General features: G+C 36.6%; 1 protein-coding gene and 1 long non-coding RNA gene across 2 annotated transcripts in view; one reads left to right on the top strand and one right to left on the bottom strand.

The window, feature by feature from the left end:
• The window catches only part of LOC306660608, a 601,149-nt gene that overhangs the window by 317,473 nt on the left and 264,808 nt on the right, over positions 1–18,868 (bottom strand). The gene's annotated exons all lie outside the window — the stretch shown is intronic.
• LOC306659230 (upstream-binding protein 1-like) lies at positions 234–2,276 on the top strand (the record flags this gene model as incomplete). Its single annotated transcript, XM_079136648.1, is given in 5 exon segments — positions 234–453; positions 456–652; positions 655–732; positions 735–1,617; positions 1,752–2,276. Coding segments are annotated over 5 exon segments (1,725 nt in total). The 3' UTR covers positions 2,099–2,276.

Below are 18,868 nucleotides of genomic sequence, written 5' to 3'. Positions count from 1 at the left end.
TCTTGAAATTTTGAATCTTAAGATGTTTAGGACTCGCCCCCGCGGAGTTCGTGGGAGCCGGCTGGGCCCAGGACCCCGGGGTGGGGCGGGGCGGGCTGTGGCGGCGGCTGCATCGGGAGCTGCGCAGAGGGCAGTCGGCCGCGGCGGCGGCGGCGGCGGCGGCTGCATCGGGAGCTGCGCAGAGGGCAGGCGGCGGCGGCGGCGGCGGCGGCGGCGGCGGCGGCGGCGGCGGCATGAGGCGCGGGGCCGGTGTCTGTGGGAGGGAGGCGCTGCCGGCTGCCGGGTCGCTCCCGCTGCAACTTCTCGCCGGCTCGCTGTGCCCTGCCAGCTGGGCCTTGGCCGCTCTCGACTCCACTGCCTCCCGGGCTGCCGCTGGTGACCACTCGCCCTGCCGCTGGAGGCTTCACCGGCGCCTTCCCCCAGGACGCGCCCGCGGAGCTTGGGCCCCTTCGCCCGGAAGATGGCCTGGGTACTCAAGATGGACGAGGTGATTGAGTCTGGGCTGGTGCGCGACTTCCATGCCAGCCTCTCGGGCGTCTGGCAGGAGCTGGGCGCCGGTGCCTACAGCATGAGTGATGTGTTGGCATTGCCCATTTTCAAGCAGGAAGATCCCAGCCTTCCATTGGATGGTGAAACGAAACACCCACCCTTTCACAATATGTGATGTGTGCTGCCACATCACCAGCAGTAAAACTGCATGATGAAACACTCACTTACTTGAAGGTCAGTCTTAGGAAATTCGGATGTTGGATAATCGGAAAATGGGAGATATGCCTGAGATCAGTGGAAAATTGGTAAAGAGCATCATAAGGGCTGTATTCCATGACAGACGGCTACAACATACAGAGCATCAGCAACTTGAAGGTTGGAAATGGAATCGCCCAGGAGACAGACTTCTTGATTTAGATATTCCAATGTCTGTGGGAATATTCGACAGGAGGACAATTCCAAGTCGGTTAAACGTAGTTGAATTTCTGTGGGACCCTGCAAAACGCACATCTGCTTTTATTCAGCTACACTGCATCAGCACAGAATTTACTCCACGGAAACATGGTGGTGAAAAGGGAGTACCTTTCAGGATCCAGGTTGACGCCTTTAAGCAGAATAAAAATGGAGAATACACAGATCATCTTCACTCGGCTAGTTGCCAAATTAAAGTTTTTAAGCCTAAAGGTGCGGACAGAAAACAAAAAACTGATCGAGAAAAGATGGAAAAGAGAACAGCTCATGACAAAGAAAAGTATCAGCCATCCTATGATACAGAGTGTTCACAGTGTTCTCCGTGGCCTCATACCCCCACAACCTATGCGAATAACAGCCCTTCACCAGCGCCCACTTTCACCTCTTCCCAGCAGAGCACTTGCAGTGTCCCAGACAGCAATTCTTCCCCAAATCAGGGAGATGGAGTTTTACAGGCATCTGGTGAACAAATTCAACCTTCAGATACAACCCAGGAAACACAGCAGTGGCTGCTCAAAAACAGATTCTCTTCCTACACAAGACTGTTTTCTAATTTTTCAGGTGCCGACTTATTAAAACTGACAAAGGAAGATTTAGTTCAAATTTGCGGTGCAGCCAATGGAATTCGGCTCTATAATTCACTGAAGTCAAGGGCAGGCCCAGATATGATGCAGGCACTGATGAGGGCAGAGGTAGACTGAAAGACTGGTAGCAATGCACATGGGCAGTACTGATTTCTTGAAGACCACTGGGTTTGTTGCCAAGAAAACAAAACTTCTAATTTAGGTCAGTTAGGCCTTGCTTAACCACCTATGTCTGCCAGGAGCAGCCGAGTAGCGCTGCGCTGCAAGCACAGCGGCAAGCTGCAGGCAGTGGAGGTGAGAATGGCAGTGGGACGCCTTACATTTACCATGCAATCTACTTGAAAGAAATGGTTGCCTCAGAAGTTGCTCGAAAACTTGCGTTGGTGTTTAATATTCCTCTCCATCAAATTAACCAGGTTTACAGACAGGGTCCCACTGGCATCCACATTCTTGTTAGTGATCAGATGGTTCAGAACTTTCAAGATGAGAGTTGTTTTTTATTCTCTACAGTAAAAGCTGAAAATAATGATGGTATCCACATAATTTTGAAGTGATGTCTTATGTAGACTGAACTATATCCAGTACCAAATAAAGTCATGCTAAAAGTGTGTAAAGACTGAATCCAAGAAGTCTTGGGATTGGATTTTACCATATGAAATGTTTCATATTGAAAACACAGGTGACCTTTCTAATGAGCTGTATGAGAGGCAAATCTCACTGTCACTGCCATAGCCAAGCATACTCGTGAGAGCAAGCATGTCGGGACAGTATGCATCCCGCTCTGGAGGCCTGGGGGCAGGCATGGCTGCCTGCTGTGGCAGAGGCCAGTAGATACAGTTCCCAGAAGCAGCCTTTGCTGGCTTTTTACACTGTATGTAGTTTGGAAATGAATGTAAAACTTAACCATGGGCATTTACCTTTCTGTGCCAGTTTGGTTTTTATTGCCTGAACCTTATTCTGACCTGGGGAGGAGATGGGGGACAGTGCAATTGTGGAGCCAGAAAGGAATCCATCAGCAGAGAGATGGACTGTGTTGATGTGGCGGTGGTGGTCAGGTAAGAGGCTCGGCACCTCAGGAGAAATCATGTCTAAGGGTATAGGTCTGAAATGATCATGCCAGACTGGAGAGGATCCAAGCCAGGAAGATGGGCGTAAAGCAAACTGCATTATCAGGAGTACCTTGTTGAGAGGATCAGTGTAAATCCTAATAGACTTGTGTTTTTGCTTTGTCACAGATTTATTGAAAAAAATTTTTTTTGCCTCTGCTTCCAATTTTAGCATTTTAGTTTCTGGTTTTCATTTTTTGAAGCTTCCTTGCCTTTTAAACCTGGTTTTCTTTCTCATTTCCTTCTTTCTCCACCCCATGCCCTCCTGTCCTTAAGCATTTTTAAAGGCCCACCCCAGACATTGGAAATAGTTGATGTAGGTAGGGGGCACAAAGTTTTATTGTTGGTAGCTTCTGACTTGGTGTTAAGGGATCTTTGTTATGAACAAGATGAAATCATTCATGGAAACACTAGATATCATAAATCTAACACTAAAATGTACCCCCCAAAAAAATCCCTTAGTCTCTTCTCAGATGTACAATCATGAATAAACATTCTGGTGTTTGAGAGGTTCTTAATAACCACACAATGACTTTTACTTAAAGTATGAATCTTTCATAAAGAGCTTGCTAGCATACTTTTCCCCCCCAAAAGGAATCCTCTGTTTTCTTCTTTTGCTTCTCCCTTTGCTCAGAGCCTTCCCAGAATTCATCAACAAGCATTTTTGAGCCCCGTGGTGTAGCAGACTGAATTTTTAAACCTTTCAATTACAGCATCTGTTTACTAAGCTCTTTTGGCTTGAATGTACCATTTGATCCTCATCTTTGTTCAGGTGGAAATAGGAATGATTAATTGTAAGTCTGAAATCTCTCCCAGAAGACAAATGACTTCACTAGGTCAAAACTTTGGCCTTTGGTTTTATTCATAAAGGGGTTAATTATTTGCTACAAAGAAGCACTGTCTCATTATTTTCATCTTAGGTTTGGAAATATGTTACTCCTATAGGCCACGTAGAAGGAGAGTTTTCCTTTTTGTCCTTCTCCCTTTGCTTTTGTGTGACCACGTTTCTTGTACTAGTCACTTGGTTCGGAAAGAAGCAAGTTTCTCAGTTGTTTTATGAGAGTTTTGTCTATTTAGCATTCCTTTGGGTCTCATGATTTATAGAACAATAAATGTCAATTTAATGCTGTGTGCTATTTAAAATTCATCAGGTTTTAGAAGTGGGGTAAAATACAAGCTCATCAAACTTGAAATTATACTGAGTTGGCATTGACTATTAGTCTGTCCCAGTAAAACAGGTTAAATAAATTATGGCACCAGCAAATTTGCTACTTTGTTTTTTTAATAGTAGGATGTACACATTTCAGTACAATAAATTTTTTCCGATTGTTTTGCAAAAAAAAAAAAAAAAAAAAAGATGTTTATTGGTCACTTATGTTCTTCCATGAATTGCTTAACTTTTGTTATGCTTTCTGTTGGGTTATCTGTGTGTGTGACTGTGTGCACAAGTTTGTCTTATTCTTATTGATTTACAGACCATCTTAATATATACTGGATTTTATCTTGTAACTGTGGTAAATATTTTCCACCTTTTCTGAATGGGTGTCTTTGCTCTGTCTGTTATCCTTGGATTTTTTTTTCCACTGGAGTTTAATGCCAGCAATTTTACTAAGTACTTTTTGACTCTTTCCTTTCACCAAACACATAAAAACAAACACATAAAATATAATTTTTAAATTTATTTTTGCATTATTTAATTCACTTGGAATGTGAATTATTATGGTAAATGCGAATTAATATTTTTTTCCTACAGGAAGCAATTACTTCAACAGTTGAAACATCTTCTTTTCCCAGTCCTTCTACATTGCCAGCTCACTTACACAATACATTTTCAAGTATTCAACATGATGCATCCAGATTTGATTTTGCTGCTCTGGACTATATCAATCATTTTCTTTTACCATAGTATTTAAATTTCTACCATTTAATGATATATCCTGACCTATAGTAAAGTAGTACACACACCCTGTTTTTATCCAGGGTCACTTTATTATCAGCACTTTACACTTTTACACACAATTTAGAACTATCTTTTCAGTTTCCTCTGGTTGCGATCACATTGAATTATTCAGAAATTATGAAGAATTGGCATTTGTAAGATGTAATCATCCTAATTTAGTGTATCAGTCCTTTAAACCTCATTCCCTTTCTATAGTGTTAATTTTTTCCATAACTACATTCAAGTTTGTTAGACAGTTTTATAATTAACTTGGAAGCAAATTACATATTTTTAAATCTTTTAAAAATATAATATGCGTATTCTAATATCCTCAAAATTGCTACATTCTTTTACTTAAATTTCTAGAGGAGATAATCATTGGGCTCATGTATAAGCACCTACTTTGATTTGAATCTTCACATATTTATTTTTCTTATCTCAGTTCACTGAAGGAATGTCATTTGAGAGGTACCAGTTTTAAAGAAAGCATTAATAGTGGCTATTATTGCCTTATTTCTGATTCTGAAAGAAAATGGGATTCATCAAAAAGATTAACATTGCTGACTGATTTTAGAACCAGATTGTGTACATTTCCTTCTAATTTCATTTTTAAAATAATTTTATATATAACTTAAATGCTACCTTTTTTCTGCATTTTACAATGAAAATACTTTTTAATGTTTAAATTTGCTTAAAAGAAATAAATTATATCTGCATCTATCTTAGATACAGATAGATATAAAATTATATGCATTGTTAGATTTGATTTGACAATTAGGGTTTTCTGCATGTATATTCATGAGTGAGAGTGTTAATATTTTTCTATTTTGCGATGTCTAATTATATGTGTCAATTTTACTGTGCCTCTGGTTGCCCACATATTTGAAAAAAAAAAAAATTATTCTGGTTGCTTCCGTGAGGGTATTTTTGAATGAAATTAACATTTAAGTTGGTAGATCGAGAGGAACAGATTATCCTCCCTGATGTTGGTGGGCATTGTTCAATCAGTTGGTTCTGGCAACAGAACAAAAAGGTGTGGCTTCCCAAGTAAGAGAGATTCCTGTTTTCTGACAGTCTTCAAACTGGAAGAGTGGATGTTTCATACTTAGAAATTTGAACTAAAGCATCATCTTTTCCTGCTTCTTGAGATTCCCATCCTTTAGGATAGGGACACCATCACTCTTCCTGATTCTGTGGTCTTTGAACTCAGCATAGAGTGTACATCATTGTCTCTCCTGGGGCTTCTGCTTGTTGACACACCCTGCAGACTCTGGGACTGGCTCATCTCTGTAATCAGGGAAGTTCATTCCTTGTGACACATTGCCTTCAGTATATACTTCCTACTGGTCTTATTTCTCTGGAGAACTCTGACATTCATACATTGTCCTTGTCTGATGTTGATATAGTGTTCTTCTAAGACTAATTGGGAAGAATTTTAACTCTTTTCACTCAGTGAAATAGTTTACATAATATTGAAACGAATTCTTAGAACCATCTGGGTCTTGGGTATTTTTTCAAAACTGATTTTACTTTCTTCCAATCACATTATAGTAGAAAAGGATATTCTAGAAAACTCTCCCTCATTAAATACTCAATATTTGTTTTGCTTTCATATTATTTCATCTACTTTTCAGATATTTTTAAAAATAATATCCTTATCTTTCCTAGGTCTTATGTTTTAACTGTATATGATGTTTCTAATGATGATCAGTAGTCCCTTTCTCGTTTTTCCTGATCAATTTGCCCAAGATTTTTCTATGTAGTCTTTTCAAATGACATACTTGTAGCTATTTTTCTCTTTGTATAAGTGCTTTATGATATTTAATGTTATATGAACTTCTACTTTGTGATTTTTACTGTTTTTTTTTTTCCCTGACTCCTTAAGCTGGATGATTAGTCTACTAAGCCCTTAAAATTTCTTTAAATTTTCTTTAGTTGAATCTCATATATTTTACTATTTTATCTTTTAATTTTCCATTAAATCTACAAAGTACCTATTATATTTATTACGCAATCCAAAACCTATGTGAAGAAACTTTAAAGTTCTCAAATATAAGAGTTCATTTAAATTATCTCTTAGTTTTTGACTACATGATTGAATGCTACAGAGTATGATCTTATGACCAATTCCTTACAATTTATTGAGGTTTATGGAGTACCACATGTTCCATTTAAAAGGAAAAACTTCATTATGAGTTAGAGAAAAATTGTTGACTCTTATTGGTGAGAACTGTTTAGCATATCTGTTGTTTAACATGTTGTTTAGCATGTCTGTGTCCTTAACTCACTCTTTCTGTTCCATTCCAAGAATTTTTCTTTACCATCATAATGATGAATTTGATCGTTTTTCATGAAACTTTGTCCGTGCTATTATATATATTTCTGCTCTATGTATTTGGAAGCTATCTTAGCTTCCAATATGAGGCACATAATTATTTAGAAGTCTTGTTTTCTTGGTGAACTGATTATCATTATACATTGACAATTTTTCCTTAATAAATCTTTTAACATGAAGTCTATTGGTTTGTTATTAGTACATGGATACCAACTTTCTGTAGGGTTAAAATATCCTTTTCCTATAGCTTTATTTGCAAGTGCCAAGTCCTTATATTTTAAATTCAGTAGTTTTAAAAAATATAAAATAATAAAATGATAAAAATCAATATCTGAGCTCCTTCTTTTAAGAGGTATAGATAATAATAAAAACATATATTGAATTTCCAGAAACAAAAGTAGAATTTCATGGATCCCAAGGAAATTTTGATTAAGGATGTTGTTTTGGAAGTCTTCCACTTAACACATGATGTGTATTTAAACATTAAGCCTGTAACAGGAAGGCTTTTAAGTAGAAACTTGTGTGAGAAATTATATTTAGTATTTCCAGTCTCTATAGTAATTTTCTTTTTATCCTTCCACTGTCATTGATTTGGGGCTACACACCCTTCATGAATAGATTCATGCTTGCTATAGTTTGTCCCAAAAGGTTCATGTGCTGTAGAGGTGGTCTCCTGTGTGCTGTGCTGAGTTGGTGCAACATGAGGTAGGGACTATAGAAGGTAATTATGTCATGAGCCACTACCCCCAGAAGATACAGCTGCAGGTCTTGCAATATAGCATTTCCCTTGAATTCTTCTGCATGTGTCTTCCACATGCACTCCTGTTATTGTGATGCCATGTACCATGAGTCCCTCACTACAGCAGAGCAGAGACAGTCATAAGCCCTCAGCCCTCCAGAATTGTGAGCTAAGTAATCTTTATTTCTTTATAAAACACCCCGCCTAAGGTATTTTGTCATGGGCAACACAGAACAGGCTAATACATTGTATAATATAGAGGTCTTATTTCCTACTTTCCAAGGCTTGCCTTGACTGGATGGTGACATTATACAAAGACTTGACGTCCACTTCAGATCTCATTTCAATTGTGATTTCAAAGTTCTCTTTTGTGGCTATTATGCAGTTCTTACAACTGCTTTTAGTGTCTTTGTTCACATTTTAGCATTTAATGTAGGAGGACATTCCAGAATGCCTGCTGTGGGTAACTGAATTATTTTGAGTCTTCAAATTCCTTTTTTTTTTTTTTTTTTTTGATAGATGTACATTCTTATATATTACTACATATTTTTCTTTTTATTTGTAAAATAATTTATATTTTAAGTACCTTCTGGTCTTTCCTTTAACATATAGGATGAAATACACATATATGTACGTATGTAGTATGTGGGTGTGTGTGTATTCCAAATCTACCTCCTACTAAATAATATAGGCAATTTTACCAAAATTTAAGCATTCAAATAAGGAATACATCTTCCTGTGAAACCTTCTGGTCTAGCTGTCTAGGCAGTTCATACACATGGAAATATAAATAACAATATAAGTGCTGCATTATGGTCCTATATACTGCATGACAAATGAATGGTGTATATAGCTAAATGAGCTCATTATTAGCCTGTTCTTGAAGTGAAGATATATTTAGCATTTATTTCCTGGGATTTCATTGTTTGTAGCTTTCTTCTCTATTCAGTATATCTTGTGGCAGCTAGAGTAATGTATAATTTGAGGAAAACAGATGACCAATGTCATCCTGCCATTAGCCAGATCGTCTCTAAGAAGTGTTTAAAAACTGAAATCTTATGAAAGTGTGGATGTATTAAATTCCAAACAAGCTCAGGTCAAGGCATTTTTGTGGGTAGGAAAATAAATGAAAATTCTATCACCCAGAAAATTTAAAAACACGGTAATCTGAGGCAGTATCTTTTGTTTCGTTTTTTGGTAACCAATAACCTTTTAATATTAGCAATAGAATTGGGTTTGCTTTTTGCTGATAAACATAGATGATAAACAGATTGATTAGTAACTATAAAGTAAAAGCACTGGATGATAATGAATGGACAGCAAGAACAAATTATAACCTATTCTAATTCTTAATCCACAGGACATTTATTAAATAACAGATATGTGATATAATAGCACTTCCTCTGTACATTGTAAAAGATAATTTACTGAAACATAAGTATTCACCAAATTACACAAATCTGCAGAGCTAGAGCTATGTAGGCCTATATTCTGCAAATTCTTGTCTTTATTGTCACAGAATTTGTTTTCTTCCAAGTTAGCACTTCAGAAATTGTCTCTCACTTCATCATTCTGCTTATTTTTATTTCCTCTTATGTCTTTGTAAAATAGGCCTTATGTTTAGACTTGGCAAATTTTCTTCTGTTTTTCATAGCACAATTTATTAGTCCTCAGCCCTGGGCTTTGCACAGTTAAGTCAGGGAGTACAACTGCTTTATTTTCATTTCCCAACTCATGTTACTGTCACTCAGGTCCAAAGTGGAGATACAAGATCCGTTGCTACATAAGCATGGCAAACCCTCTTCCTTTCATTCCTAAGGCCTATGATATAACCCACACGCACAACATTAACTTTGAAAAATGTAGTTTGGGTATATCTGTGTGCAGTCTCTTGTTGCTTTCACACCTGGACTAGTCCCTTCTAGTCAATGTTGGAAGTTTTTTAAAAAGTAAATAAACTATTTCAAACTCTTATTTTTAGGATAAAATATATTAATATGAACAGCTTTAGAAAGAGCTGTTTTATATTTTAATCCCCTCTTCTTTTAATTGCACAATAAATACAACTCATATGGTGAAAGATGTCTGGCTCCATTATTTCCTTGCATAAGAAAATTTTAAATGTGAAAACCAGAAAGACTTTAACTTCAGTACACAACTTCTGGCAGTACAGGATTCAATTGCTTCTTTAAGTTCCACATACTGGAATGAATTCAGGAAAGGGATATGTCTCTGATTTAATTGCTGCTAGTACCACAAGTGGGCATAGAAACTCAAACAGCTAAGAATTAAGATTACTGTCCCTCAAAAGCAAAAGAAAAAGGGCAAATATTAAGGAGTTTTGATGCCAGGTGTGGTAGCCTGTAATCCCAGTGGCTCCGGAGACTGAGGCAGGAGGATCACAAGTTCAAAGCCAGCCTCAGCAACTTAGGCCTTAAACAAGTTAGTGAGACCCAGTCTCAAAATAAAAATAAAAAGGGTTGGAGATGTGATTCAGTGGGTAAGCAACCCTGGGTCTAATCCCTGGCACCAAAAAAATAAAAAAGTTTGTGCAAGTCCCAGTAAATGGAAATTGTGATGAGTCCTCAGTTTGGGAGGCTGAAGCAGGAGGATGGCAAGTTCAAAGCCAACCTTATTGAGGCCCTAAGCAACTTAGCAAGACCCTGTCACAAATGTTAAAAAGAAGATAGAAAATGGGCTGGGGATGTGATTCAGTGGCTGAATACCCCTGGTACCAAAAACAAAACAAACAACAAACAGTTACATGTAACCAAAGACAGGTATATGATTTTTATTCTGAAAAATGTTTAAATTTTTAAAGTGATTTTATAATAACATTTTTTCAGGATTGGGGATGAAGCCAGGGCAGCTCTATCACTGAGCAACACCCTTAGCCCCCTTTTTGTGAATTTTATTTTGAGACCGAGTCTCTCCCTTTGGCCCATGCTTGTCTTGCACTTTCCATCCTCCTTCCTCAGTCTCCTGAGTCACTGGGATTACAGGCATGAGCCACTGCACCTGACTTGCTCCAAGCGTATTGGAATGCAAGGTCTCCATTACTCTATGCATCTCTTTTTCTCTCTAGACTCACCCACAGATTAAATGTCAATACTTTATCAAAGAAACATAGGCATCTGAATACTGAAAAGAAGTAGTCCAGAGGGATATGATTAATTGGATAAAATCAAGAATGAGAGAAAAGGAGATATACCATAAACTTGATCACAAAACCCAAGATACCATAATTATTTTAAAATTAGGTCAAATAAATCGAGAATCATGAATTTTATTCAGTGAAAAGCAAAAGTAGGATGTTTGTTTCCCCCAGGAGACTAAAGAGCCTAGTAAAAATAACTTTCAAAAGAGTTTAGACAATATTGTGGGAAAAAAAAAAGTTAAAATGAGCTTAAATTTGAAAACACTTTTTGCTTCCATGACCAGAGAACTACATAAAGTATGTTTCTTTATAGTCATAGATATTTAATTCTAGGATTATAATGTTCTTCATTGAATAAGTACCTTTCTACAAGCTGAGGATTATAGATGAATATAAAATGTTTTTTATAATTATAACATCAATGAACAACTAAATAATTGGTAATTTACAAGATGCATACAAATTTGTTGTTCGCAATGGGGGCAGACCTCAGATTATGGAATACATGCAGAATAATGGCCAGAAGGTGGGCAATGTTATCAGAATATCTCTTTTGATCCCTGGATATGCAATTCATAAGAGCAAGAATAGTTCTAATCTCTCTGAATTCAGATTCCTTATCTACAGAAATTGTATAAGATTACCCCTCAGGTAATCCTTGTTTAGCATAAATATCTACACTCTCATGTTCTCAATAACATCAGCAAACACCAAAAGTCGTCTGTTATTGATGCTATTTATAGTCTTCTAGTTTGTTGGTTAAATATCAAGTCAAAGGGAGAAAATGTTGGTGTTGTCTGTAATTAGTTCAATTCTGGTGAATTAAAATAGTATATGCAAATTCCTATTTCTTTTTTTTAATTGTAAACAAATGGGATACATGTTGTTTCTCTGTACATGGTGTAAAGGCATACCATTTGTGTAATCATAAATTTACATAGAGTAATGTTGTTTGATTCATTCTGTTATTTTTTCCCTTCCCCCCTACCCCTCCCACCCCTCTTTTCCCTCTATACAGTCCTATTTCTGACAGCATTGTGTTGACCTTTCTTCATCTATGTTCTAGATTAATATATGTAGAACAATAAATAAACTTACTCTCTCATGAATGACCATGCATATTTAATTATTTTGATGGAAGTTTGAGAATAAATCTGACCTAATATTCTAGAAAGTAGCTGAATAGGTAAACTGTCTCAATTCTTCTATACATAATTTCCATGTGCCAGAGTTTGCTGGGCCTTTATGAGAAAAACTTGAATTATAGTAAACATTAGATGGAATAGTTAACAGGATTAGCTGGATGAGTCCTAGGACCTCACCCTTAGCTCCTGCTATTGCTTTCCATATTCTTTTTTGACTTGTTTTTGTTTGTATTTCAACTCTTCAAGCTATTCTCAAATTATGCTACTCACCATTTGGACAGTACTCTCAGTATTAGTTAGGATCAGGGCATTAATCCTCATCCTGGTTTACTAGGAAGGCCCCTCATTATCTCCCACCTAGATCTTATTTACCTTTCTGCTCTTGTCTGCTATCACTCCCTCCTAAACTTAGTCTATCCACACTGGTCTCCTTGCTTTGCCTGAAACAGATTTTTTTTTAAATTATTGCTCCCTTATCTATGATGTTTATTTGATCCACATAGTTACATTGCTCTATTCCAGTAGTAAAGATTGCCATTTCACATCATGTCATAGACAGAATAAACTCTTTCTCCCAAGATATGCATGTACTAATCCCCCGAACCTGTATACACATTGCCTTACATGGAAAAAGCTATTTTGCAGAGTGTTCAGATCATGAGATGAGTAGTGTTCTGAATCATCCAGGAGAGCCCAGTGTAATCATAAGCGTCCTCATAAGAGGGAGAAAAGAAGGAAAAGTTGGAGAACGTTATGATGAAAACAAAGGAAAATCTGTGTGAAATGGAACCACAGCCACTGTTTGAGAACAGTTTCTAGAAGCTGGAAAAGGTCATGTATGAATTTTCTCCCTGAACTTCTGCAAAGGACACAGTGCCAATACTGTTTTTATATTATAAAAACTTTGGGTTGCTTTAAGCCCCTGTGGTTGTGGAAATTTGTTAGAGCCGCCAAAGGAAACTAATATATCAAAATTTCTTATAAGATTGAGCCATAGGATTAGTTTTGATCAAGAGGCTATGGGCAGAAGGAATAAGTGTGATTTTGAGACTAAAGCATTTAAACACTGATATAGAGAATAAATATTCCTGAGCAGCTCGAGCAGGTGAAGCTGCAGTCAGCAGTGGTGCCTAAATGACACTGTGGAGCACAGCACCTTACCAACACTCACTGCTAACAATAGGCAATGGCAGCAAGGGATGATCTTTGGTTGCATCATCCCTGAAATTCAATAGTTAATTTGCTACGACAGCATAGACTAACACCACGAATAACAAACTTCCTTCAGTTCCTTGGCCAACTGCCTCTTTTCAGTAAGAACTTCCTTGAACACATGTAAAATAAAATAAAATAAATAAATAAATAAAATTTTATTTCTCTCTCTGGTAATGCATTTTCCTCTACTTTGGTTTATTTTGTCTTTTCCAATGGCAATCTTTGTCATCTGTCGCTCTACGTGTCTTGTTCGTTTCTTTACCATCAATCTCTTCTACCTGTGTTAGCTCCAACAGGGCAGAGATTTTGCTCTGCTTATTGGCTACCTTCTCACAGCACCCAGACCTGCTTAGAATGTGATAGGAGCTTATCATATAATTAAGGAAAAAATGAATGGACCCATACAGGTGATTATTTATTCCTTTTACATTCTTTTCTTGCCAATAAAAGTTGTTCCAGCTCATTTCCTGACTTCAAATTCTGTCCCATGCTTAAGTCCTTTTCATTCCTGAACCATTTCTATGATTTGTCTTACATTCAAATTCTATTTCATAAAGGATGTCAAGAGTGCTTCCAATTCCTATGTCTCCCATAGGCCTTCATTGAACTGAAAATATGAAGGGTAAAATGAAGAAAGAGAATATCTGAACCAAGAGTAAAACACATACTAAATCATTGGGTAGAAAGATAAATGTATCCCATCTTCAAGGAGGTCTTGATCATGAGAGGGATGGTATGCATTCAAGCCAAAGGTCTAGCCATGAGTAAAACCCCATTATCTTTTACTAAAATTTTGCATTGAGCTGCACAGTCTAAAGAAATTGTTCTGGAAGTTGTTATGTTTAAACTATGTAGTTTGTCATTTATTCAGAATACCTTTTTTTTTTTTTGACCACTAGCTAGCTAGTAGCTATGTACCAGACACTATAATAAGTGCTGGAGATAAAAAAGGGAGACGAACTCACCCTCTCACTACCTTCATATAGCCTATTGTTCCAATGCTGGTGGAGAAAGAAGAGTGACATTCTCTTTGTTACAGGACAAGGATCTGTTTTGCAGAGCCAAGCCAGACATGGAAATCCTCTCTCTGAAGTTCTTGTCATCGATTTAGAAAGTTTTCAGACATGTTGCTCAGAGAAGCAGGTGTGAATTTATTGGAAGGCATGTAACATTCTTTAGACAAAATATCAAGAGGATTTGCATGTTAACTGTAATGAATAACAGATGATCATGAATGCCTGGGTTATAGGTGCATGTGGGGCAGGGGAAAGACATACAGAAGATGAAAGGAAGCCTTATAATATTTCAAATACCTTAGAAATAGTTTATGAAAATTAATTTGAATCAATAAAATTAATCCACAGAAAAGAATAAGATTATGTATGCAATTTAGAAAGATTGGTATGTAATGAATGTGGTAGATGGAAAGAATACAAAAGTATAGGCAAGTCCACAGAGTCCTATTAGAATCTTATTATGAAAATAAAAAAGAGAAATTATAAGCTATTTGAACTTGGGCATGATAAGGAATAGAAAGAGTGGTTGAATGATGTAGTGAGATTTAAGGTTTTAAGCCAGGAGGAAAGATTGATTCAGAAATAAAGTTAGTGAAGGCACCGGACATGACCTTTTATTTAACCTGTCAAAATAAGGTGGGTGATCACCTTAATTTAACTGGTATTTTTCTATGTACACTGATAATGATTTTCTTCCTCCTGGATCTTGAAAGATATGCTAAGTTTTAAGTGATTCTTATTTTTTTCCAAGATCTTTTAAATAATTTTTAACTTCCTCAAAAGAGATTTGGCTTAAAATTAATCCAAATGTTTCAGCATAGAAGGAAATTAGAAAAAAAAAAAAAAAAACCTGAAAAATCATGATTTGTTGCAATAATGGATATATGCTTGCTTTAACTTTACATTTAGGAATTTCCAAAGTTTTTAATCCCACTATTATTTATTTTGCTCACTGAGAACTTTTGTTTGTTATCTGTTGATCAGTTTGAGACTATATTTGAAAAAATTCCAAGAAAATAGATCAGGACAGGAGAGCCACAATCAGTATAACAGACAGTTGCTTGTGTACAGGATGTGGTGAATCCAAGTAGCCATTTGATTTATATAGACTACACGAGCTGTGATCATACCTTTTTTCATGAAAGCTACAAGAACATTTGCCAATGAGGAATCATTAAATACTTATCTGGAAGACACTGCATCCTAATTGAAACAAAATGTGAACAAAATGAACAAAATGTGAACAACATGTAAAAACCAAATAAGTAAAATGACAACAAAGGAATGAACCCATTTACAGGTGCCAGTCTAGTCCACAGTAAAGCAAAAGACAGAACAGACAACTCAGGAAGTAAAACTACCAGAGGAAGAGCACATAGACGGGAAGTAAAGTAATCAGGGAATTGAAGGGAACTTCTTTCATTAATGGAAAATATAGTTTTCTGCTTTCATGAAGACTAAGACTATTGGACCCTTGACCACCATTATCCCAGTATCTGAAACAGTAGTATCCTTTCACTAAAACTCACATCACAATCTACATGTTAGTTTCATTTACTAGTTTCCTGCAATCTCTTCATTCATTGTTCCTCTGTCTTAGGCTAGACCCTGATACAATCCTCTTTAATGACCCATATCACCATTATGACTTTCTTTTTTAAATTATTCTTTTTTAGTTATAGATGAAAGTTGACTCTACTTGGACATATTTATACAATCATGGAGTATATCATAGGCTAATTAGAATTCCAATCTTGTGAATGTACACAGTGTTGCAATTCACTGTGGTGTATTCATATATGCATGTAGGAAACTACGTCCAATTCATTCCACTGTCATTCCTATTCCTATCTCCACTCCCTTCCCTCCATTCCCCTTTATCTAATTCACTGAACCTCTGTTCTTCCTAGCCCTCCTTGTTGTGGATTAGCATCAACATGTCAGAGAACATTCAACTGTTTTTTTTGGGGGGGGCGGGGATTGGTTTATTTCACTTAGCAAGATAGTTTCCGGATCCATCCTTTACTAGTGAATGTCATAAAGTCATTCTTTTTCTTATACATTTTGTAAACTTTATTTTATTTATTTTTGTGTGGTGCTGAGGATTGAACCCAGTGCCTCACACATGCAAGGCAAGCACTCCACCACTGAGTCACAGCCCCCATCCTCATTATTCTTTATACCTGAGTTATATTCCATTGTGTATATGTACAACAATTTCTTTAACCATTCATCTGTTGAAGGGCACCTAAGTTGGTTCCACACCTTAGTGATTGTGAATTATGCTGCTGTAAACATTGATGTGACTGTATCACTGTAGTATGATAATTTTAAATCCTTTGGGTATATACAAGAGTGGGATAACTGGATCAAATGGTGGTTCCAGTCCTGGTTTTTTGAGGTTTCTGCATACTGCTTCCTAGAGTGGTTGCTCTAATTTGCACTCCCACCAACAAGGTATGAGTTTACCTTTCCCTATATCCTCAATAACATTTAATGTTACTTATATTCTTTTTTTATCTGAGGGTGCAGGTTCCAGGGATTGAATTAAGGGGCACTCGACGGCTGTGCCACATACCCAGACCTATTTTGTATTTTATTTAGAGACAGAGTCTCACTAATTTACTTAACACCTTGCTTTTTCTGAGACTGACTTTAAACTCGTGACCCTTCTGTCTCAGCCTCCTGAGCCACTGGTTTTACAGGCATGTACCACCACACCTGGCTACTTGTATTCTTGGTAATTCCCTATCTGACTAGAGTGAGGTGAAATCTCAGTGTAGTTTCAATTTGCATTTCTCTGGTAGCTAGAGATGTTGAACATTTTTTCATATATTTGTTGACTGTTATTCTTTTGAAAAATATTTATATAGTTCCTTTCCCATTTATTGATTGGGTTATTTGTTTTTGTGGTGGTAAGTTTTGTGATTTTCTTTGTGTATCCTGGAAGTTAATGACTTATCTCAGGTGCAGGTGGCAAAGATTTTCTCTCATTCTGTAGGCTCTCTCTTCATACTCTTTATTGTTTCCGTTGCTATGAAGAAGCTTTAAGTTCAATACCACCCCATTTATTGATTTTTTATATATTTTTTTCCCTTTAGGAGTCTTGTTGAGGAAGTTGGTTCCTAAGCTGACATAATGGAAGGTTGGGCCTATAGTTTCTTCTAGTAGGCACAGAGTCTCTGGTCTAATGCCTAGGTCCTCGAACACTTTGAGTTGAATTTTGTGTAGAGTGAGAGATAGGGGTTCAATTTTATTTTACTACATATGGATTTCCAGTTTTCCCAATCTTTTCTCCAACATAGGATTTTGGTGCCTTTGTCTAATATAAGATAACTATTCATGTGGGTTTGTCTCTGTGTCCTCTATACTGTTCCATTGGTCCATGCCTATTTGGTGCCAAGGCCATGCTGGCTTTTTTTTTTTTTTTTTTTTTATTGTTTGTTTGTTTTTTTGCTACAGCTCTGTAGTATAATTTAATGTCTTGTGTAGTAATGCATCCTGCTTCGTTCTTCTCACTAAGTATTTCTTTGGCTATTTTGGGCCTCTTATTTTTCCAAATAAATTTCATGACTGTTGTTCTATTTCTATGAATAAGGTCATTGGAATTTTAGTAGGAATTGCATTAAATCTATATGAACTTTTGGTGGTATGGTCATTAGGACGATATTAATTGTACCTATCCAAGAACAGGTGATATCTTTCCATCTCCTAAGTTCTTCTTCAATTTCTTTCTTCAGTGTACTATAGTTTCAGAAATTAGCAAATGTCATTCGCCACATAAATACTCTTACAGACAAGAATCATATGATTATCTCAAAATGATGCAGAAAATGCATTTGACATAATACAGCATCCATTCTTGTTTAAAACACTTAGTAAGAGTAGGGATAGTAGTAACATACCTCAACATTATAAAAACTACATATGTCAAATCAAAGGGAACATCATTCTAAACAGAGAAAAACTGAATGTATTCCCTCTAAAATTGGAACAAGACAGAGATCCTCTCTTTGACTACTTCTATTCAACAGAGTCCTTGAAACTCTTGCCAGAGCAATCAGGCAGAAGAAAGAAATTAAAGAGATATAAATATGAAAAGAAGAGCTCAAACTCTTCTTTTGCCAACAATATGATCCTATATTTAGAAGACTCCATCAGAAAACTTCTAGAACTCCTAAATAAATTCATGAAAGTAGCAGGATATAAAATTAACCCCTATAAATCAACTGCATTCCTATACACCAATGATGAAAGAGAAATTAGGAAAACTATACCCATTAAAAATAGCCTCAAAAAAAAAAAAAAAAGAAAGAAAGAAAGAAAGAAAGAGAATCAAGGAATCAATCTAACAAAAGAGATGAAGAATCTTTACCATGAAAACCATTACAAATTTCATCTTAAATGGCCTATTTGGAAGGGTCCTATGTTTTGAGCTTTTCTATTATTTAAATATTTGTATAGCAACTTCATTTGAAGGATGTATTCAACTTTGCTCACTATGATAATTGTAGCTGCTATAGTAAGTACTGTTATACCCTAAGATATGAAAAATTATGAATAATCATAATTATATCTGCCAGACACTGTGACACATGCCTGTAATCCTAGCCACTCAAGGCTGAGGCAAGTTCAAGGTCAGCCATAGCAACTTAAGTGAGGACCTAAGCAA

Source organism: Sciurus vulgaris, assembly GCF_902686455.1.
Source record: "Sciurus vulgaris genome assembly, chromosome: 4".
NCBI lineage: Eukaryota > Metazoa > Chordata > Mammalia > Rodentia > Sciuridae > Sciurus > Sciurus vulgaris.
Note: the sequence above shows the minus strand (reverse complement) of the source record. Positions and strands in the feature narration are given on the sequence as shown.